A 23,863-nucleotide genomic window follows, 5' to 3' on the forward strand; every position below is an offset into this window, starting at 1 on the left:
ATGGTATCAACACTGAAAATAGAAAGTTCCTTGATTGGTTGCAGTAACGTGACAAAGGGTTATAGTCCGCTATCAGCATACAGGCCAGCATAGCACAGATAAGGCGTAGTTTTAGCTGATGTATATAGTGATATCAACAATCCAAATAGGTTTCGTAGATCAGAAGTCCGTATGAAATGTACTCGCTTGAACTCATACTGGTATGTTTGTTGTTTGAGACGTTAATCAGTATTTGGAGTATATTTCTAAGGAAAAAATGTTTTTATTTCTTACACATAAGTTTGTATATTGACATATATTGAAAGAAAAACAGCGGTCTCTACAGTTGAAATCAACTGAAATACCATATCACTGTTTTTTTAGGTACTGTCTTGTTGGTTTGTTTTCGGTAAGTCTGCTCTTTTTAATTCTAAGATAAGATTCAATTCTAAGATAAGTTTCACTTGCGGATTATGGATTGTTGCCGTAGATAATCCCGTTGACAGATATAAACTACTTGCTTCAGTTCAATGACTTATTTCTTGCACAATCTGTGAAATATGTTAAAACCTACTTCAATCTCGTCTCCATGCCCGCGTGACTGTTACATAAATTAGCACGACACCATGGCGACATGTGGCATGTCATTTAGGTGATATGTTCTACATCAAACTTAAATAGTTATACACACTTAATAAAAGGTGAGTGCCAGCAACTAGCCCACAATGTGACGGGGGTGCGGCTGACGGGCGGCAGCGGTAATGGCACGGGGCTGCTACAGATATATTACAATGGCGAGTGGGTTTCCGTCTACTCCACGTCAACGTCATACTTTTCACAGATGGACGCCAAGGTCGCCTGCCGCATGCTCGGATATGAAAACACGTACGTACGTTGGCATGTGTCAAAATGAATCAATCATTAATAATAATAATAATAATAATAATAATAATAATAATAATAATAATGGTAAACATAATATTAATTAACGCGCTTTGAATAGCCACGGTTTTAACCGGTTCAATCAGTGTAAGCATCATGCCTTTCAGAATTGCAGTGTCTTTGTTTTGGCATGGTGATATTAACGTAACTATGCTGTTGTTGGTGTTTCAGGGGGATAGCTTACGTTTTCGGCACAGGTATCGGGTACCGTCTATTTACTGCAAACAGCGGTATTCGGCTGTACAATCACAGGTTCGGTTGCCATGGCGACGAGGTGGACTTCGCGCACTGTCCGAACTCGGGCTCATGGTCCCTCCAGACGAATCCATCACTCGGCTTCAACTATGACGTCGCCATCACGTGTGGACGTAAATATTTTATTTTTGTTAAATATTACATTAAATCCCAAATGTATGGTGTATGATGGCCTATAAATGCCGGAGAATAACCTGATTGCGAATTGTTTAAGCCTTCTATAAGTGCCCCTCCCCTCCAAAAAAAAACACAACAAAAAACAATAACAAAAACAATCAACAAAAACAAAACAACAACAAAAACAACAACAAACAACTGTTTACAGTACGCAACCTCTGTTTGTTGATCTAAATCTTCTTGCCTTGATCCCTCTTACCAGATCTCCGATCTGAATATCCTGCTGTGCAGTTTTGGAAGTTTTATTATAGAAATGGACCCTAAATAGCCCTGAGCCAATAAACGTATACACATGAAATTGGCCCCTGCTGTGACACCAGTGCAATTAGCAGGATATGCACAGCAGGGGGTTATCATGCCAAGCCTTCCTTAAACTAGTCTTTAAACCACGTTCTCAGGTCAGGTAACATAACGGCATTGACATGCCACCGTACTTCGTATCGTAATTCGGAATCTACCATCGGTAGATTGACATAACATCTTTAACATTTGACATGGATTTTATTAAAGATGAAATGCTCATTTTTTTATTAAGAGTGATGGTATGTACTTACACCAAATAAATGATAATGCGACCGTGTCACATCAAACCATTTATTTGTGTAAGTATACACTCACAACCTTTATTTTTACCAAGTGCCTTTAACACTTTTACAATCAAAATCAAAGCACTGTAAGCGTTGACAAGCGTTCGGCCTGCTACGATTTGTGAGTATAGTCATGCAATACCGAATGGAACGGGAAAATGTGAACATTTTTAAGTTTGTCTCAGTTGTTTCAGCACAGGGCCTTGAAAACCACTGATGTAAATATGTTCATTTTGTCCACAAGTGACAGAGGTTGGAGGCAAAAATAAGACGCATCAGTGCATACAGGGAATAAATAGTATATGGGTGATTCCGATCCAGAGGAATTTTGTGCGACGATCATGTCATTGTTGAAGAGACATTAAACATAAACTTCATTAACCTGTCCAATGCCTTTGGTTTAGCGTATATTATATTTTAATAGAAACTGCCTTAATGGTTTATCCGTGGCAGTGCATTGTTTATGAAACCAAAGTTCCGGATAAAGTTTCGTATGCAGTTGAATAGTACTCCAGGCTTTTGTAATTATTTGGGATTTCCACATTAAATGAGTATTTCAAGTGACTGATACTCGATGGTTTTGATTCAATTGAGTATCAGCATACACAATAAAAGTATTTGCGAAGGAATTCATCAGCATGCATACACTATATTAAGATGTTTATTTTTATTTGTTTTAAAATGACTATATACTCACAAAACGTAGCATGTCGAAAGCCCTTCAAAGCTTTAAGCGCTTTGATTCAAACCGACAATATATAGCTTGTAGGGACACTGCTGTTCGGTCTTAGCTTAAAAGCCACATGATACGTCTATATACTACATACAAAATATATTCATGGTAAAAAGCTCAGTATAAAAGAAGTATTTCATGAGTAAATCGCTGCTATGTTCGTTGTTTCCATCAGGCACACAGCTCCGACTCATGGACGGGGACACAGCGCACTCCGGCAGAGTGGAAGTCAATATTAACGTACGTTTAACTTATTTTACCATATCATTTCGGACCATACTGTGTGTTGTTGTTTTTTTCAAAATGTTTTGGTGTATATGAATGAAGTCCTAAACGTACGGTAGTTTGTTTCAGGGTAAGTGGTCGACGATATGTGACAGCAGTTTTGACGACGCGGACGCTAGGGTCGTGTGTGACATGCTGGGATACCATGACACGTAAAGCATTTTGTCCAACTTATGACGGGGTTTGACGGGGGCGTTAGATCAGTCATCATGTTCATAAAGCATCTTAGTCACAACTTTCAAGTTAAAACTATATCAAGGCGTCTATTTCTTACAAAATGTATTCATATGCTATACATCAAAAAGACAAGATTATCACTAATTGTCATATTTTATGTGTACAAACATTTTTAGATTTCTTTATATTCAATTTAGACTGTCCGTTAATATCACAATCATTTGCCCCCCGATGGCAAATATAGCGGGGGAAGTATTTATGGTCGCGTTTATCGGGGCGTCTTTCGATGCAACTTTATTTGCCAGAAATAAACGTTAATTGAGGAAATGAAAATGAAAACAAACAGCACTTTATTTCATAAATAAGTTATTACTGACAATGTTCAATGCAAAAACAACTGCAGATCATGTGCTGTTGTGAAACATCTACATTTATACCAGCGTTGAATACCACAATACACGTAATGCGTTCGTTGTGTACCGTTGGCGATTTGGCTAGGAAAATCTCGTTATCATAAATAATGAGGCAGTTTCATTGGTTCCGCTTGGAAACCTCTCCGGAAATATGATGTTCATGTACATGTGTGCAGAGACAGTATACTACTGTATTTCCATAGAAAAGATTTTCTGACGATAACTCCACTTGAACTTGGTCCGGCTGATCACAACTAATCGAAACAACCAGCTACTTTGACCACTCGCCTGTCGAGCCAACGGACAGCAATGCCTATTGCAGAGTATTTAATTGTAACATGAGATTACATTGGAAGAAGAGTTGTCTCGTCTGCCTCATGCATATTCATATGAACGAGATTTTGTCAGTCAATTTTGACAGTAGTGTACCAGGGGTGTCCAGGTGTATATTTATCTGAACCATCGAAAAGACGAGGCCGTCGAAAAGACGATACGCCGGGATAAATGGCAATTTTAAACGCGTAAAATCCGACGTAACCCTTGTATTCTTCTGAAAAGAATTTTTTTTTTAGAATTTCGACAAAACAGTGAATATAGAAATTATGTATTTATTACAGTCCTGTTTCTAAGATAATTTTTTTCTGGCGAATAATAACTTTAAACAACTTTTAGAAACGAAATATCTCTGAGGAAAAATCAAGTTTTGCGTTATGATATTTGACGTGAAATACAAACGGGAGCAAATTTACCCAACCTCCAGACATGGGGCAAATTTGCCCCTGAGAGTAGATTACCCCCTGTGAATATTTGTGTATTTATTATTTAAGGACACATTTGTTCCCGAGCTTAAATCTCGCCATTTAAACTGGGTATTAGTTGAACATTTCAGTAATATAGCCCCACACCGTTCATGTTCTTCTCATTTGATGACAATGAGGAATTGGTTTTCAAACCTTACGGAAATTCAAAGAGACAAATACAGCTAAAGGATCCCCGCAAGCACACGTTGGTACTGTTATATATTTAAAAAAAATGCATGTTTTAGAAAATAAAACAGTACACTTTGCAAGGCATTATTTGTATATGTTAAAATTTATTTCAGTGGAATTGCCAAGTCTTTCAAAGGTTCCCATTTCGGACAGGGCCAAGGGGACGTGGTGTTAACCTCGCTTGCCTGTCGGGGTACGGAGATGGACATTCTCAACTGCTCTCCGGGCTGGGGATCCTCCTGTAACCACAGAAACGATGCTGGCGTCAACTGCGATAGTAAATGTTTTTGCAAAGGGGTTGTTACTTTGTATAGGCTAATGCTTATATAAATGAAAAATGTGGTACAGTAAATGGTCGTCATTGCTGTGTATCATGTTAAAACTACAAACAATTAGATTTTGCATTAATTGCGTGTGGTGTTGATGCCTGCTCAACTTACTTATTGTCAAGCCAAATCCAATCATGAAATGTGGAGGAGAAATGGTCAACATCGAGCGGACTACATATTTCAACCACCGACCACATTTATAAAAAAAAAGTCGGTGTATATTTCAGGCACTGGTATCCGATTGGTGGACGGCCCATCGAACACGTCAGGACGAGTGGAGGTATTCCATGGCGGCCAATGGGGAACTATCTGCGCATCCTCATATTTCGACCAGCGAGACGTCCATGTAATCTGCAGGATGCTCGGCGTCAACAACCCGTGAGTAAATGAAGCACATTATTGGCTGTATCGGTCAATGATGGTCAAATCATTCAAATTTTTATCGTGTTAGTCTTTACAGCTTGTTGATAGGATCCAGCCCAGCAGTTCGACGTCGGAATGACGTTTTATTATATGCTTTTGGTGGTTTAGTGTTTTCTCAGTGAAATAGTAAGGATATTTCACTGCTTCTTACAATGAAATATACAATTATGTTCACTGTTTAAGAGTTTTAGCCCGCTTTAGTCAGAATCAAATTTCAGCTCGCACCCATTTGGGACACAATTTTAAAGACGTCATTTTAAGTTCGCATACAATTTGCCGTATAGTAAGTGTAAGATGGCAATAAATTTCGTCTTGTAAACATCAACAGTAAATAGTTAACTTGTTACTACACCAATCATGAAATATAGCTTTTGGTACTCACTCGGTGAAATATTCACAATCTTACACTGAATCAACGAATTATCCCCTATATATACATTCCTGACATTAACTCCGACGTCCAACCAACGTCAATTCCTAGTGTGTTTTTTTGTATAAAGCCGACGTTAGGATAACGACCAAACTGACGCTAAAGTCATGTCGACGTTGGGATATGAGTCTGTGCAACAGCGTAAAACCGGATTAAGACCAAGATGCACTTTTTTATGTTTATGATGTGTTATTTTTTTTTTATTTCGCAGGAGTGTCTGTTCTTTAAAACTTTTCAAGACAAGGGAAATAGTGTGCCTAATCATTTCGTTGCATTTTCCCATTAAGCATATTTCCATCGTATAGGAATGTTTTCGGCTACCCATACGCGTTTTACGGCGAGGGTAACGGCGTGGTGATGCTGAGCCAGCTTCGCTGTGACGGCTCAGAGTCGGACATCGCGCAATGCCCATCCTCTGAGTGGACGGTCACCGGCCATGCACAAACCTCTTCATGCCTTAACCACGCGTACGACGCTGGTGTGAACTGTGATGGCGGTAGGTTTAATCAACACAAACAATCTCAAAATATATGTATAGCATAAGTTCTGTTTTTCCGCTTAAAGAGCAATACTATGAATATTGGATCATAACTCGTTCATATAATGCACTTTTATAATATGATAATCCCAACGGTATGTATTTAGAGACGCAGGTTCGGTTGACGGACGGGGTGTCAGAGGCTTCCGGTCGTCTTGAGATTTTGCACAACGGACACTGGGGCAGCGTCTCCAGCTCCGGTTTCGACAACCACGACTTAGAGGTCGTCTGTAGAATGCTGGGCTTTGAACACACGTGCGTTTCATGATATGTTTTAATAACATACAGCTTAGTCTATTGTATTAGTTACAGATAATCGAAATTAGCGTCCTTGTTGTCCATGTGAACTTCGGTCTTGGCACACGTGTTCACTACACGCATGTAAACGAAGAATTGAGGGAACTATCGGTAATTATAGCTGGAACGCAAAAAATGGCAGACGCCTTAATATTGACGTCAATGGCATATTTTGAAGACTCGTCGTTTCAAACTGTTTCGAAGTTTGAAAATTGTAAAAACAGTCCCTAATTTGGCATATACTGTTTTGTGTGTATATAAATTTTCAGACATTAACTCGAAAATTCGCTGAGGATCGCGTTCAGCCTTAAGAATGATTTTCGGTTCTCATACGCTCCATTACTGCTCTTTGGTAGACGATTTTTAGACTATCTACGCTGAGTTTAGTCCTAGATGTTCCAGAAATTATTACCGAACGCAAGTGTCCCATCTCCTGCGGAGTTTGTTATTATAACCTGGCGTGACCCTGAAGCGAGCTTATTTGTAATGGTGTATTTTTTATATTACTTTTATAAGAGAAGAAACAAAAATGATTGCCTAAATGTCAAAATAGTTGTATCTCAGGTTTCGCGTTGCTAATGCTTCAAATACTATGATTTGCCTGCTATACAATAACAAAATACTATTCATTTTATGACTTTTAGGCGTATACTTTTCTAATAAGATGTTTTCATTTATTTATTTTTGCATAAAAGCTTCGTTCCGGTGTATTCTTGGCATAGTTTTTTTTAGACATTAGGCTTTCAATTTATATTAGCACACCTGCCCTGATACGACAGTGAGTTATGCATATGTTTGGTCAAGCAAAGTAGTTCGGATTAAACCTGTAAAACACCCAAATAGTGCGAAGCATTCATACCAGCACTAGTACTATTTCTACAAAGATACTTTATACATAAAACATAGATAACATTAATTTATCAATAAAACTTGAAAAGCACAATCATATTCTCATTCTTAGAACAGAAAATTTCCGATAATCTAAAAAATAGTTTCTACATACATTAACTGACCACACATTTGTCCTCACCGCGGGAAAATCGACCATCTGATAAGCTCTGCATTTTGAAAGGAATTATTGCTGAAGTTGTTCGTAAAATAAAATTATTTTCCTTAAACAATTAAAACGTGTTTGTTCATAAAACTTGCCTATCGTATGATATATAATCAAAGAACCGAAAAACCTTTAGAAGCGATTGAAAATGGGCGTGCATTATATGATAAGATCATTGATAACCTTAAATACATGGGGATGGAGGATACGTCGACTGAAGTGATAAGCTGTGCATTTTGAAAGGAATTATTGCTGAAGTTGTTTGCAAAAAAATATTTTCCTTAAACAAAACGTGTATGTTCATAAAAGGAAATTATTTATATGATGTATTATACTTTCTTATCGTATGATATCTAATCAAAGCAACGAAAAACCTTTTGAAACGAGTGAAAGGGGCATGCATTGTAACCTTAATTACATGGGGATGGGGGATTACGACGATTTAAGTGACTTTTACATAAACGAAATGACACCAGACGCCATAACATAGATATTGATATTATGTTTGTTGGCCTCGCCCAATGTGGGCACTAGCAGTCTTGGTCCTCGGTTTTCACAGTTTTCACTTTTATCTATGTGCCATTTACCCATTCTCTTTGTTCAAATACAATTTGCAACTCTCACATATTTGCCCGCAGATAGTCTTTCAGCGCATTCGCGCTTTGATTTCTCCTGTGTTTCAGTCCGCGAGCGTTCTTCAAGACGGGTGGGTATTATGGACAGGGTTTCGGGGAGGTTATAGCAAGCGGCCTTCAGTGTAACGGCGGGGAAGCGGACATAGGCCTGTGTGCCGCCACCTGGTGGCCTAAAACCAAGCCCGGTGACCATAAGCAGGATGTCGGCATCAACTGCGATGGAGGTACAAAACTCGCTCAGGAATGGTACAGACTGTGTTAGGGAGCGAAGACATAGATGCAGTTAAAAAATTGTTATATCGCGTAATGTTGGTTTGCGGTGTTTATCAAAGTTTATCAAATATACTAACACACAAGGATTACAGAAACATGAGCGCGTTTCTACACTTTTAGATATGCACATATACACTTGCAGTGGTTCCTATTCGCCTTGCGAATATCGGTAGCAGCAGCACGAACGGTTCCGGGAGGGTGGAAGTCCTCCACAACGGGCTGTATGGCACCGTCTGTAACAACAACTTCGACCGCCTCGACCTAATCGTCGTTTGTCGCATGCTGGGCTTTGACAACATACCGTGTGTTCATTTCTACGATTTTAAGCTATTTCAAATACAATTAACACATTGTGGCATAAGCGCAGTGCCGCAGGTATATTAATGCATATATATATATAAATCACGTAAACATGTCGTTTAGTTTAAAGAAAACACCATCCACATGCGTTTTAGCTAATAGCATTCATTCGCAGGTTTTGATCGATTAACCTCTAACACAATTTTCATCCCGTAGATGCATGCACAGTTTATAAACTTGGATATGTATGATTAGCGTCCACTTTCCTCCAATCTGTAGTCGGAGCGCGTACTGGCACCCAGCGGGTACAGACCCTGTCGCCCAAGGACTGGGGGAGATTGTTGTGTCCGACCTGACATGTAATGGTATCGAATATTCCATCGGCCAGTGCGGAGGTCGCTGGCCCGCCTACAGCAGCTGTGACCATTCTAAGGACGTTTTTGTCAACTGTAACGGAGGTGGGAACCTTATACCTAGATAAAACACATGTGACATAAAGGTATTTGCGTTAACGGGCCTAAGTATGTAAACAAATGTACCCCGAATGTTCAGAAAAACAGCTTTTAAGTCTTAGATATGCTGGAAAATTCGCTCACGGCATTAAAGATGCCTGGCCGCAATAGCAGGACGGGCATGCACATTATTAAGTCAGTCTAGTATACACCCATTGAGGATATATAGATATACGTGTGAACCGATATAGTAACGTCATAGCAGTTTTTATGACGCTATTAGATTCGAACTTTGACGGATGAGGTTGTTTAGCCTGTATACTCCCGGTGTTTTTTTTCAGCGTCTGAAGCGTTGCGGCTGGTGGGCGGCACGAACAAGTACAACGGTCGAGTGGAGATCCAGCACGCCGGGAACTGGGGGACAATCTGTGACAGCTCCTTCGACCGCGCAGACGCAGTCGTCATCTGCAGAATACTCGGATTCCAACAGCCGTCAGTATAATAACGACATCGATATTATATTAGCATTTGGGTGGTAATACAATGACTGCTCAAACATCCTAATGAAGCTTAGAAAATAATTCCCTGTAAGTAAAACTTTATCTTAGTGAGGGGCATCACGATCCCCTCCGGCGCCTTGCTTAGAGATACGTTCATTACAAACAACAAATAAGGCAGGTTTACCTGACAACTACAAACACATTATATTATATTGAACAAGAATGAGCATAGAGGGAACGAAACGATAACCGGCACCTTAAGCGACACACACGATAGTGATTCACACGATGAACGAAATACTAAGCTAACAGCCAAATGTATATAGAATATTTATTGTTTTACATATTTTACCTTTTGGAATTACCGAAACATACGAATGGAACTCATGGATTTAAGCAGGTTATTTGGAACGATGAATACCAAATCGACTATCCATTATTATCAAGTCCGGTAAACAAACATTTCATTCCTGGAGTTATGAGATGAACGTTTATAAATTGGATCTCTACTACTTTTAGTAGCTATAAATTACTGATTTTCAATCTACATTATGGTGACAAAACATTTCTTTTCTTTTCTTCTTTCGTTTTCACATGAGAGGATGAGGTATTAAGGAGTATGATGATATACATCGATTTAACCATAAATTATTAAATGCAAGTCACCATAACCTAAAACGAAACCAAATTATTTTTCGGGCGAAGTTGTCAAGAAAGAAAACCAATATCGGTATAAACTGTATAAAGACATTTTGAGTTAACAATTCTACCGATTTAAACCGTTACATCCATAGTGCTATTAGAAGTCCATGATGATTTTACATGCTATGGTGATGGTGTTGTAATATAACGCTTCTGGTCCCGGTCTATTGTTAGGAAAAACAGTTTTTGATCCTAGCCCTAATTCATTCATTCACTTAAAGATATTGAAATTTTGAAAATATGCATGGTTACGACCTATTGATAAAAAAGAGAAGGCACTGGACCAGGGGCTACATACCTGTGTATAGAAAGTATACTATGTATTTTTTTTATCCCGCACATACATATTAAAATGGAAAAAATCGGGCGCATGCAGTTTAAAAAAAACAAAAAACAAAAAAAAACCTATATTATTAATCATTATTATTTTTAACAACCATAATAACCCTCTCTATATATGTACATGTACATTTAAAAAAACATGTAGGCAAAGTAATGTCAACGCACTCTCTGGTCTTGAAGAATTTCCAATAAGTAAATAGTGAGGCAATAGTCGGGCATCGACAACAAAGTGGTCAGTTCATATATATATTAGAAATATTAATACATATAGTGGGCAAAAAGTCCTGTTCTCACAACACTTTCTTGTCAATGAACTGACCGTGAGTCTTGCCCATCCTTCAAAAAAAATACCATTCTTACACGTAAATGTTTTTTAAGATACAAGACTGGAGAAATGAAACCATATCCAATATTCAGAGCTGTGGGACCTCCCTAGATGTCATTCATCGCAGGTTTCGCGGCATTTTGGGTAAAAAATTACTCCTTTGACGAATATCCCATCAACCGATGGGGGTAAAACTCCCCTTTTGGCTTCAAAATTCTGTTTAAGTCACACTTGGGGATGTGACGGGGTCAAGCCATAATGCAGCCATTATAGGGCGCGGGCAGACCTTTATAAACTCAACAACAACACACTAATATTAGCATTTGGTCGACTGCTATTGAACTATGAACAACATACTTTGAGATTTTTTTTTGAAATGAGGAATATTTTATTTACAATTTAGATCATGCTCACATTATTCCAACTTTAATTAGTGTACTTATGAAATAAAATAACATTTAAGGTATTTCGTATTCAATTATAACTAATCCAGGGAGCAAGCAGTTGCGTATCACAGCGCGCACTTCGGTGCGGCCAACGACACCGTGCCACTGACACTGACGGACCTACATTGTAACGGATTGGAGACGAACCTTGGACAGTGTAACCCCACGTGGGCCCCGCAATACTGTTACCATAGAAACGACGTCGGCGTCGACTGCTGTCGTAAGTATATTTTTCCATGATGTTTTTCTTAATATAACAAATTAAGAAACATGAAATACCCAAATTATGTACGCTGTAATCAACGATTAATATTTGAGGTATTGTATCTCTTGATACACAAGTATATATATATATGTTTTCATTCGATTTATTTTCCTTTTTTTCAGCCCATTGTCAAGACGGATCACAAATTGTCGGCTAATCCTAGGATGTCCTGATATGTTTTGTGGGTAGTAAAGAATAAACACATACACACGAACAGTTTTTTGTCCCCTGACATTCCAAGAAAAGTACATTTTTATATGTACAGCCGTACAAGTAATATATAAATAATTCTCTTAATCTGTCTATGTGTAAATTGGCTGTTGTCCACTGGTCAGGAACCGAAACCCGAACGATAACTAGACCGCAGCCACCACTCAAAGAACCATTAGAAAATTAAGAAAAAATGGAAGGAATATATCTGAATAAAAATGAAGGGTCAGAATTTAGATTCAGATTTGGAATCAACACACACTTATCTATCGTTGGTACACATGTACCCATGTTCGTTACCAGTCAATCGTGAGGACACCCCGAGACATTACCGCAAAAATATATCGACATTAGGTTGTTGCCATAAAATACTAATTTTAATATAATGTAAAATTGACAATTAAGTACCATATACCACGTACGGATCTATAACGGAGTAATGCCTCTGATCATTGTAGTAAAAACGACAAAAACTGATATGATGGAAGCCCTATGATGATCAAATGTGCCTCCATAAATGAATATACATGTAGGCTGTAACTTACAGTTGGAATATTTGGGATTTTGGATCGATGTTTTAACTGGGAGTCCCAGGTTTCAGTTAAAACTGAGAAGTTGGCAAAGAGTGCTTGGTTGCTGCATTAATCTGTTGGTGCATCAGCAGCCATATGTAGCTTCATCTTAGGTCACGATGGAGTTAACATCGTCTCTTCAACTACAGTGGGTATGAGTTGCCAACAGCTCCTATAAGAATTTTGGCCCGGCCAGTCACTGGATTCCATCATATGGATTCATAGTTGTGCTTGGTGTGTGTGTGTGGGTGGGGGGGGTGAAAACCATGATGCTATCTGGTGCATTCAGGGCGCTCTGGGGTGCTTCATTTAGTACTGACTAAATGGGAAGTTTTAGGATCACGTAGTCAAGTACGCATACTGCAACTTTGGAAGATTTTTTCTCTCTTCAGAATCATGTGGATTCAGCCGCGTACTCGAGTATAGGCAGCTATCCGCCTGGCTGTGGCATATGAATGCGACAGTGCTAACCGTTTATTAATCTATGCCAAATGATTCTTTTATTTGAATATCCCCACCTGAGTTCAATGCTATTAATTGCAGGGCACATGGGTGGCTGAGAACTAGTAGTATGCCACAAAAGGGATGTCACTAGATTAACCATTACGTCTGTGATTGTGAAAACTTGATAAGAATAGTGATAGTATACAAATTTACGTAATAAAAGTGACAGGCTTTTTAATTAGATCCTCCTTCCGTCATTAAGATTTTAGCTAACGTCCACGCAGTAGAACTATATGTGGTTTTAATATTGTTTAAACTGTTGTCTGCTTCATGATTATGTCGAAAATGCTGATGTGAAAAATTACGTAGCAGTCTAGCAAACATGCAGACTATGAAAACAAGGTATTATTTAAACAGAGGCAATAAAGGTCTACAGTATTTATTCCGATTTATTAAGAATTGGCGTAGGGGCTCTTAAATTTGGTCAATTTTCATGGGTACGTTGTATTTCGGACATTCATTTCGGACACTCCTCCATTTTAGGAGCAGTTGGCGTGAAATTTGTTAATTTGTAGTAAAAATAGTAATTATTTTCTTTCTTTTGTTTCGTGAAATCATCTCGCGGAGAAACGTTATTCTAGAACATATGATTACGAATATCATATTTTACTATTTAATGGAAGGTTTGAAGAACAATATTTTCTTGTGAGACAAATATCAAATTGAAATACACTCTTTGTGTATTGCGTTCTTTGTGTTTGTACCTGTACATGTGCATATTAGTGTTTTAGAAACTTAAATATGATTTGAACATAAAGAAAGTGACCCTGGCATAAGAAGTTCCAGACATATGAACTCGACAGTCTAGTAGGAAAAAGTAAAGATTTCGAGACCCTGCTAATTCTTTACTGATTTCCCGACAGCTTTCCGATAAAAGTTTTAAAACAATCATAGATAAATAAATTTAATCTATTTAATGTATTTGATTTGTATGTGAGTATGATTTTTGGATCATAAAGTTCAAATTACAATTATTGCACAGGTTTCCAAACATAGATATTTCCTCTGTGCCTTTTCAGGAAACGCGAGAGAAGTCCAAACCAAAACTGTGATGACTGCCTGCCAATCTCAAAGAGAATTACAAGACTCAACATAAAGTACTGGCTTTTAGATATTTCTAAATTAGTCAGTAATCTGGCTCTATAAGTATGAGACCCATTAGGGAACTCAATTGTTGATGTGATTTTTAATAGAAATCAGAATCATGATCTTTTTTGATACCAGAATGTCATCCATGCAATTTGCCACTGTCATTTAATTGTGTAATCATCTCCAGTGTTTTCATATGGGCAAGTATTTTTGAAAACAGGACTCATTGAATATAGTGTTACTAAAAGATTGTTGTAACTTTTATGAGAGCTTGAGTAGTGTTTTGAAATAATATTTTAAATCATAAATGCATAAAAGTCTCTATTTATACGATTATCCTGAAACTTGGATGTTTTCTCCTTTACCTGGTCCATCTTTTTCCTGTACCTGAATTGTTTCTGCTGGCTACTGGTCCATAATTGTTTAGACTTACATCCTTCTGGCCTTACTTTTTCAAAAATTCCTTTGTTTACATTAATTCTATATTGCAGGGCAACTGGTAGAAACAGCACTGAGGATGCAGAGATACAAAGCGTAGGTTTATTTTATTTATTTTGAACTAATTAACTTTCATCTCATTACAAGAACAGAATTTTATGTGTAACAAATGAAAGAAAAGGAATGAATTGAAATGAAAAGATCAATTAATATTTGACAACCAATATGCAAAATGCAAAAGAGCTGTATAATATATATTTAATATATAATGAGATCATGAGATCAATGGCCAAAAATTTAGATTTTTGTTTATGGGTATTTTTATGCCCCCCCCCCCCCCCAAGAAAAAACTGGGCAGCATAAAGTTGTTGTTTTATCAATCCATTCGTCCCCTTTTTGTGTCACACCAAAACTCCTTAAAAAATCATTGAAATGTTTACCACATCATTACCACACTGATGTACAGTGTGCATGTTCCAGCTTCCTTCCATCAAGGGTAAAGCTTCAAAAATGGGTCAAATGTCAAATACCAGGTAACTAACTTTCTGCTCTTCTGAGTCATCAATTGCTGGAAGTATTGAAAAATAACTTGGCACAATGTTAACCGCATAAAGCCAATAAGCAGATGCATGGTCAGATCTTATTTTCAACTGATGGAATAATTTCGAAACGACTTTGTGTAATTGTTAAGCACTTCAAAAAGATGTGTAGAGCACCTAGTAGAGCCACTTACCTTCAAGATTATTTTGGTTTATATCTGGTGCAGGCTATAACATAAGTTTTTACTTCATCCAATTATGGTGAAACTTAGTGACAGTGTTTACTTAGTAAAGTTTGATAATGGAAAAGTAATCTTAATAACTTAATAATATTATTATTAATAAGAGTTATGCCCCTTTTCATTTGATAAAAAAGGTGCATACAATATTGTGTATCCAGTCATGCTGAAACTAGGTGACAGTGTTTGTGGGCATAATGTTTGGGTCAAATTTGTTCTAGGGGTAAATCGCTTTAGTAGCTAGCATTATGCACCATTTACATTCAGAAACCGTAGGTTTATGTCTTGTGCTGACAATAACTTAAGTATTAATTATCAAACCATGAAGAAGCTTGGTGACAGTATTTGTGGCATAATGTCTCAGTCATCTATGATCGTGAGTTAAATCACGGCAGTTACTACACAGAGTTAAGCCACTTTTACAGTAAAATATACTTGCTTTACTACTTGAGCATAGATTAACGGTATCATCCGATCATGATTGAACATGTTAACAGTGTTGTAGGAACAACGTCTTAAACAAAGTTTGATCATGAGATCAATCACTCGAGAAATACCAAAGTTATGCCCGTGTAAAATTCCACTAGCTTCTTACTAATATGGTGTGTTAATCTAACAAAGATCTCAACTTTCTACAAATTTTTGCCTCTCAGATTTACATTATTATAATTTTTGTCTGACTATGACAGGCAACACATCATATCCCACGTTATTGTAGCTTATTAAAGCAGGCATTATAAATGAGCGTCTTTCTATCTAAAAATGTAATTGCAATTGTCTACTTTCCTGCAGATATTGATTTTGTTCCACAACCAGAATCTGGTTATGCAAAGAATTGTAATTATTGATTTATTACTGGTATCTAAAGTTTAAACTGATTGTAAAAATAACATTCTTTTCAAATATTAAACAAAGAAGAACTTGGTCAGTCTGTTATACAACTTTTTGTGTTAAACCAAGCATTGGACTTGACCTATTGTAAAATCATTAATCTTGCATTTATTTTCAAAGATTTTTGAAGGGTTGTGTTAGTTTGGAATAACTTTTTTTTCAAAACTGTATGAGTATTTTCATGAAACGGTATTTGATCCACAATACCTGTACGTGTTGTATATGTAATTACAGACTCCTGGAACCAGAAGTTGCCAGAACCAATGTGATGTAAACCAGTTACCATGGACACAGACTCCCCAGCCTGTTGCAGGCAGTTCAGGGGCAAATAACAACACAAACTTTCTCCCTTGTGGATCTAGTCAATGCGGTGGTGGTCAATATCAGTGTGACGGAGTGCAACATCAGATGAATAGTGTGCAGGCCTACGCTGCCTTTCATGATGTGCCCACAGATGACTTCGGTGGTTATAAACCTGACCTGACTTCTTCAGAAAATCCTCATTATTACCATATAAATAGTGTGCTATATTTTGCTCATCTTCAAAAAGCAAGTAGAGAAGGAATGGAGTTAAAGCAATGATTGGGCCATTTTCAAATCCAATACCAGTGATGGAACAAATATGAGTAAAACCTAGTGCTGTATGAATATTGTTTTGTGTTACAAACCTGCGCCCATGATAACAGTCTCAAGTCCAAGACTAGACTCGACTCAGAAAGACATTTTAGATTACAAAGAATCATCTTAAATTATTCCATTTGTTTTACAAAAATGAATGTCAGTTTAAAAAAGTAAATTCAGCGAAATTTCATCGTCAAAACATGACTAACTGTAGATGGAAGGTTACAATAAAATGAAAATTTGCAGTTTTTCCAGTTGATCGTGAATTCAAACTTGAGACTGTAATCATGGCCCATGGACACAGTCACATATACCATGTACTCAGTTGAGTACTTATACCAAGTTAGGGACCTGTTGTAGGTATCATTTGCAATGTTGGGAGATTTTGATTTCATGTTTTACATAACATATTTTAAACAGTGCATTCATGATACTGGTACGCAAATATTAACATTGTATCATTGTAAAAAACAACAACTATGTATTGTGAAACAATTTAAAAAAAAATGATAAATGAACTCAACTTTTTCATAATCAAACACTTTTATATACCTGTAAAAGCTGGTGTTATTTTTATTTTCTCCATTATAATTTTGTATAAAAACATTACCGTACACATTTTCTTTGCCCATAACATTTTCTTTAGTCATAACATTTGTTTTCATAAATTATTAGTTCTAGTATTTATATTAAATGATAGTATATATGTTTCTTGTTCAATGTTGAGGACTTGTCACCCATCCTTTTGATAAGCTTTTGTCAGATTCCAGTTACAGTATTGTACTTTGTACTGCATTTAGTCTTGTGTGCTATCATCTTTCTTAAAAACATAATTTGCTTTATGATATTGTGTTTCACATAGCTAAATAAACCTATTTTTAGGGCTTCACATTTTTTGATGGATGCCTTATTATACACACATGTATAGTAATCTGTTTGTCTGTCTGTCGTTCAACCACATTCTTCTTAATAACTTTAAAACCATCAAAGCTATACCTTCAAATACATGCATTTGATAGTAAGAACAACATGCTCTTTTATGACAAGTTACACAACTCTATCATATATTTTTTATGACCCTTTGTACACTATCAATTAAATTCAGCAAAATTTACTTTTCACCACAAATGGAAAAGTTTTGGAAATAATTGAATGAGATTTGAAGCATTAACAATAAACATATTACACTGCAAACTTGTGTGTACACTGTAATACAAGAACCATAACTCTGTCACCATTTATTTGACTTGAAAACAGCTTTAGATGGAAGTGAATGAAACCTCAAACATAATATATGTTGATTGACATCGCTCCTTGATAAAATGGTTAGTGTACTGCACATACAAAAGTCGCATATTTATAAAAATAAACAAAAAAAAACATTACAGAGAAATTGATTTTGGTCTTTGAGCACCAATTATTTCATTGCCTACCGGTATATTTGCATGAAACATAACTTCATTGTATATAAGATCTTGGTGTGTGTTTTTTTCAATACATACTATTAAAATATCTTTGGGAGATAAACCTATCATTCAGGGCCCTGATAAATATCCTGCAATGGCTCTAGTTAGATTAAAGATATGTGGAGGGATCAGGGCCAACTTCCAAACAACAACAATTGAAGGAGTTTGTCTCTTGTGATTGACTTTCTGTTCATGTTTTCTATTTAATAGTTATAGCTGAATAAATGTAACTGTTTGTACAATATTCTGTTTTACTACTATTTATGCTACTGTATTCTTTCAATTAGTTATAGAAGCGATGCTGTCTTAAGCATACTACTGAATGTTGTGGAAGCTATTTTGTTTGAATTACTCTTTTGATGACCTGCTAATCTTCTCAAATGTTATCAAAAAAAGGTTCATATGAATTACCATATCCATCTTTCGTTGTTTCTGGTATATCATACTGTGGTCTTTCTGAAAAGAGTGAAAGGTCAAACATTTCTTTCAAAAAAAGTTACTTCTACATGCATTTCATACTATTTTTTTCAGAGTTAATCTTCATACATTGTATGATCCAAATATTATGCTTATACACATGTGGTCATTTAGTGTGGGCAAATCCATTTAATACAGTTCTGTCGTTTGTACCCCACATTAGACAGACGTTTCTTCCTAAGCAGTGTATATGAACTGAAGAATTATAGAATCTATGTAAGCAACATGAACATTAGTTTTATATGGACATAGTTTAAGTACCTGTCACCAAAATGTTTTAAGTTTCTGATAATTCCTGACCGGTTTCACCATGCTTTTCATTGTACTGATGTTGATGCAAGCATATGATGATAAGTACCTCCGGTATGCATATACTGTTTCATATGACTCTGTCACATAATGTCAAAATGATGTTGATATTTTAAGATTCCTTTACCATTGCTTGTACTTCTGCTAATTGGCTTGTCCACACCTTTATAGCCACATGTGTAAATAATGTCAATGTCTTTATGTAATGAAAATATAATAGTTGATTGCACATACTGTTTTAATTTATTAAACAATTTGAAGAATGGCATTTGTTATTTTCAATTCCATTAACTGACAAACAATTCTGATGCCAAACCACGTTGTGTTGATGTTTTAAGACAAGATAAATTAAGTTATAGAACACAATAGAATGAATCATGATGTAACTTGCCCAGAAGAGTTATTATTATTATTGTTATTATTATTTACTATTTGAAGAATTAGGCGGGCTATACTTCTTACTCAAGCATTGGTGTCTGCCTTTGATTAAAAAAGTCTGTCAAGTTGGCCAAAATATTAATGATATAAATTCAATAGTTAATACACTTCTAAAAAAGAAAAAAGAGTTAAACTAAATCTTACAAAGAATGCTGAAGTTCTTCTGTCAATCATTGAAAACCTGGTTTCGTTGCATTGCCGCGTTTCTTGTTTCCTTTTTAATTTGTATTTTTGGATTGCTTTTGACGGGCACATATTCCATCATTACTGTATTAATTTCTAAGATAAGGTGGTGTATAGTTGAGCGTGCTGTCCTATGACAGCTCTTGTTTTTTATCCCTGTGACATGAAGCCTGGTCAAAATGTATCTTTTTGTAATCAGTGACGGTCTCGCGGTTGATAATATTTCCTGTTCAAGTTTATGTCAAGTACTAGAAGAGAGATTGGGCGGATGGGGGTCAACAATTAATGTCCAGGTTTTGACTGACATTCATAGTGGGATTTTAGAATAACTTTTGCACAAATGTTCACTATGAGAAGCATAACTCATGTAAATAGGTCAAATTTCAAGGTCACACTTAACGGTCATTGGTAAAAATTTATTAGATTTTTACTTGTCTGTGTTGTAACATGGACATCCATTCGAGGTTTTTTAATTTCTTGACAAATGGTTATCTCTTGAAGCTGGCTGAAGGTCACACTTACTGGTCTTTGATTAAAATTTAAATTTAAGCTTGTCTGGGCTGTAACATGCATTGCAAGATTTCAAAACATAACATGGTCACTTTTAAGGTTAGTTTTTCGTACTTTATAGTACTTTGGTTTGTCAAGACTGTGTCATAATCGTTGTCCATCTGTAGCCTATCCATCACTTGCTCAATTTACTATACGACTACTGGGGTATCCATCATTCACTAAATTTGCCCAGAACTTCAGACTGTGCCAATTGAAACCTTGCATTAACTATGGTTTCACACATTATCGCCTGCTTGGTGCACTCATTTTAGAATGGCTAATGGTTGAACAACTATAAATTTTGAGGATGAAACTAGAGGGATAAGTTAAGCTATTACACTTATAGGAGTTGATTCAAATACATTTTGTATTTTATGTAAATGATCAAATTTGAAAATTCAAGGCCAATAACTCCAAAATGAATGTTTCACTATGGCAGGTTATCAAACTTGCGTGAAACATTAGGCCTATAAACATTGCAATTAACTTTTGGTAAAAAGTTAATAAAAGATAATTAAGAAAGTACCATATAGAAGGCGACTTTGTCAAATTTTGACATTTCCTTCAAGCTAACTATTTACTAAGCTCAATTGAGATATAGCATGCATAAAAACACTGTAAACACATTTTGTAAGTGTTTACTAATGAACCCTTAAGTATGAAACTGGACATTTAAGTGAATTTGGTTGATTTTTGACAATTCATAGGCCATATCTCTGGAATATTTAATCATCATTATTAATGTGATCTGGTTGTTTTAATGTGATCTGGTTGTTCAGAACTAGGCGCCATAGGTTGACATGACAAAATGCCATTTCATGCAATTGCAATGCAGAATAGTTGAGCAATAAGCAGGTTATGATCATGCTTATTTTGACATAGCATTTGGTCATGTTCTACTAGGTTTTATATTTGAAATAGAGGTGCACCTAAAAATTTATCATATATGTATCAATGTATCAACAGTTCTCATCTAAACCTCGAAGCATGATCTTGAACAGACCTGAGTCTTGTGCGCAACATGCTACCTCATCATTGTGAACCTTCACGGCAAGTTTTTTTTAAAATCCTATAACATTTTTTTTGGATGATCAAGATACATGTACAACCTGGACAAGGTTCAGTTCAGACAGCCTGAAGCAAACATGCATGGACAGAGAACCTGCGACCCACTTCCTCATCATGTTAAAACCGTTATGGCAAGTTCTTTATATATACCCGACAATGTTCAGTCTGGACCAGTCCTATCAACAATACTCATTTACACATTTAACTTCTTAGTGTGGCCTTGACGTTTGAGGTACACACTTGGGTCTTGTGCCTGACATGCTGCCTCATCAGGGTGAACTGCATGCCAAAATTTTCGAAAATCCTGCACCGTCGAAATACATCATGGACAAATATTTTGCGTTTTTCTGAGTGTGACCTTGACCTTTGAGGTTCAGACCTATGTCTGCATTACACGTTGCCTCGTCATGAGGAACGTTCATGGCAAGTTATGTTAATCCCTTAATGCATGGTCAGATACAGCAGGGACAAAGGTCAGTCCCGATAAGTCCAATCAACTGTACTCATTTTGACACTAAGCCTCTAAGTGTGACCTTGACCTTTGAGGTCTTATGTGTGACACACCACCTTATCATTGCTATGAATTCCTTAGTTATTTAAATTCTATAATGCATGGTCAAGATACAGCTCAGACAAGATTTAATCCAGACTGATGGACGTTCGATAAGCTAATAACTTAATTTAATAACATATACAATGTTGCTGTCCAGCCAAACTAGTCGAGACATTATACCCAAGTAAGAGAGCAGACAGACAAGTGATTTGGTGAAATTTAGTCAAGTGATTAACCATGATCTATGAAGTTAATAGTCAGATTTGGCTAATGATTGAACCCATGAAAATGGCAAACTTTTTTGGAAATGATTAGGTAAGAAATGCTCAAATTAAAGCGATGACAAAGTAAATTTGATTAACTTTGGTCAATTTAAGGGCCATAATTTTGAAATGAATTGCGCTCTGGCTGTTGATTGAACTTAGACAAGATATTATGCATTATCAAATTTTGTACATATACTGCAGAGTTTCCGCAAGGCCTTTATGGCACGTTAATTATGCTGACATGCTTTAATCCGCACAGCGACAAGCCTTATCAAAACAATCATCAGTTTTGACAATACACAGTTTTGCTGCGATTGCAATGGTTGACTGACAGCCAGAAGGCGTGTCGGGACTATTACGGCATTTGTATCAGCCATTCAGGATCGACGACAGCATGAAGGCGTGTCGGTGAGGATCAACAGTGCAATTAATCAAACTCCTCTTACTCTTTATCAAAATGGGAATGTGTGAAAACACCACTGTCGTAATTGCAACCTTCATCCCTATAATCACCTATGATTGCAAAGTAAACAATAAGTGTTAATTGATTTCGGTAACATAAATTATGTGTAGTTCTATTTTGTTTATTGATCCCGAGTCCATTTGTTAATTGTCCTTTTGTTTACCAATTATTAAATTGTAATTGAGAAGCATGGTCGGAGAAAAGATAATACCTATCAAAACATGTCATGTCAACCTGATTTTTGACTATGTTTATATGAAACAAGAGCTGTCACAGTATGTGACGAATGTCCCCGAATGTGACAATGACCTATGAACAAGGTCAGTACATGAAAAGTTAAAGATCAAACAAATACATATGGCAAGTTATTTTAAATTGCCTCTGAACATAAAAAATACAACTCATACTTAACAACCAACATTCTGACGTCCTTATATTCAGCATTCCATTGTGAATAAACACTAAGTGTATCTTTCACCTTAGAGGTAGGGACATGGGTCTTGCACGTGACACGTCGTCTTGGTATGTCGAACACATGTGGCAAGTTATTTTAAAATCTGACAATACCAGAAAAAGTTACAGCCCGGACATAAAAACCAATACTCTGTATCCTTATATGCAGCACTCCATGGTGAATAAACACCTAAGTGTGACCTTGACCTTAGAGGTAGGGACACTGTTCTTGCACGCGACACGTCGTCTTGGTATGTCAAACACATGTGGCAAGTTATTTTAAAGTTACAGCCCGGACACGAGTTATTGAGCCTGACACAAGGACGGACGGACGGACGGTCGGTTTTAATATGCCCACCTTGGGGGCCATAAAAAGAAATCATTCTGTATAATAATTCCAACATGTCGAAACGTAAACCTTCCACGGCTTCTATTGAATCATTCTTCAAGCGCTCAAGTACTGAGGTTAGTGACCCTAGCTCAAGGACTCCAGCTCCTGAACCGCCAATCTGTGTTTCAACACCGTCAAAACAGCGTACTTCTGGGTTCGATCCCAAGTGGAAGGAGACGTTTTCTTGGTTGCAGGAAGGCGCAGACGGTGAGAACTACACATTGAATAAAACGACTTTGATACAGTTTTAAGCATTTTGAAAATAAAGTTGGAAGTAACATTAATGTTTGGTT

At 36.7% G+C, this 23,863-nt stretch overlaps 2 protein-coding genes across 2 annotated transcripts; both read left to right on the plus strand.

Moving 5' to 3' along the window:
* Positions 1 to 12,062, plus strand: LOC128215811 (deleted in malignant brain tumors 1 protein-like). The gene is made up of 15 exons (XM_052922420.1): positions 1 to 43; positions 681 to 864; positions 1,093 to 1,289; positions 2,849 to 2,913; positions 3,028 to 3,110; positions 4,651 to 4,814; positions 5,094 to 5,244; positions 6,025 to 6,215; positions 6,365 to 6,512; positions 8,292 to 8,467; positions 8,659 to 8,818; positions 9,096 to 9,274; positions 9,610 to 9,760; positions 11,631 to 11,803; positions 11,971 to 12,062. The coding sequence occupies exons 1-15, from the start codon at positions 1 to 3 to the stop codon at positions 12,003 to 12,005; spliced, it is 2,100 nt and encodes a 699-aa protein (XP_052778380.1). The 3' UTR covers positions 12,006 to 12,062.
* A 1,310-nt stretch (positions 12,063 to 13,372) lies between these two features.
* Positions 13,373 to 19,469, plus strand: LOC128244048 (uncharacterized). The gene is made up of 4 exons (XM_052962068.1): positions 13,373 to 13,476; positions 14,154 to 14,231; positions 14,715 to 14,757; positions 16,565 to 19,469. Exons 1-4 carry the CDS (start codon positions 13,457 to 13,459, stop codon positions 16,910 to 16,912), a joined length of 489 nt encoding a protein of 162 aa, XP_052818028.1. The 5' UTR covers positions 13,373 to 13,456; the 3' UTR covers positions 16,913 to 19,469.
* The last annotated feature ends 4,394 nt before the right edge of the window (positions 19,470 to 23,863 follow it).

This window comes from Mya arenaria, chromosome 2, assembly GCF_026914265.1.
Source record: "Mya arenaria isolate MELC-2E11 chromosome 2, ASM2691426v1".
NCBI classification, from domain to species: domain Eukaryota; kingdom Metazoa; phylum Mollusca; class Bivalvia; order Myida; family Myidae; genus Mya; species Mya arenaria.

What these genes read in the sequence shown, in the direction of transcription:
- LOC128244048 (XM_052962068.1), top strand. Translation starts at nt 13,457, where the DNA reads ATGCAGACTATGAAAACAAG. An exon ending in ATTACAAGACTCAACATAAA is followed by an intron (nt 14,232 to 14,714) that starts GTACTGGCTTTT and finishes TCTATATTGCAG; the next exon opens with GGCAACTGGTAGAAACAGCA. An exon ending in AGGATGCAGAGATACAAAGC is followed by an intron (nt 14,758 to 16,564) that starts GTAGGTTTATTT and finishes ATGTAATTACAG; the next exon opens with ACTCCTGGAACCAGAAGTTG.
- LOC128215811 (XM_052922420.1), top strand. Translation starts at nt 1, where the DNA reads ATGGTATCAACACTGAAAATAGAAAGTTCCTTGATTGGTTGCA. An exon ending in TGGTGTGAACTGTGATGGCG is followed by an intron (nt 6,216 to 6,364) that starts GTAGGTTTAATC and finishes GTATGTATTTAG; the next exon opens with AGACGCAGGTTCGGTTGACG. An exon ending in CGTCGGCGTCGACTGCTGTC is followed by an intron (nt 11,804 to 11,970) that starts GTAAGTATATTT and finishes CCTTTTTTTCAG; the next exon opens with CCCATTGTCAAGACGGATCA.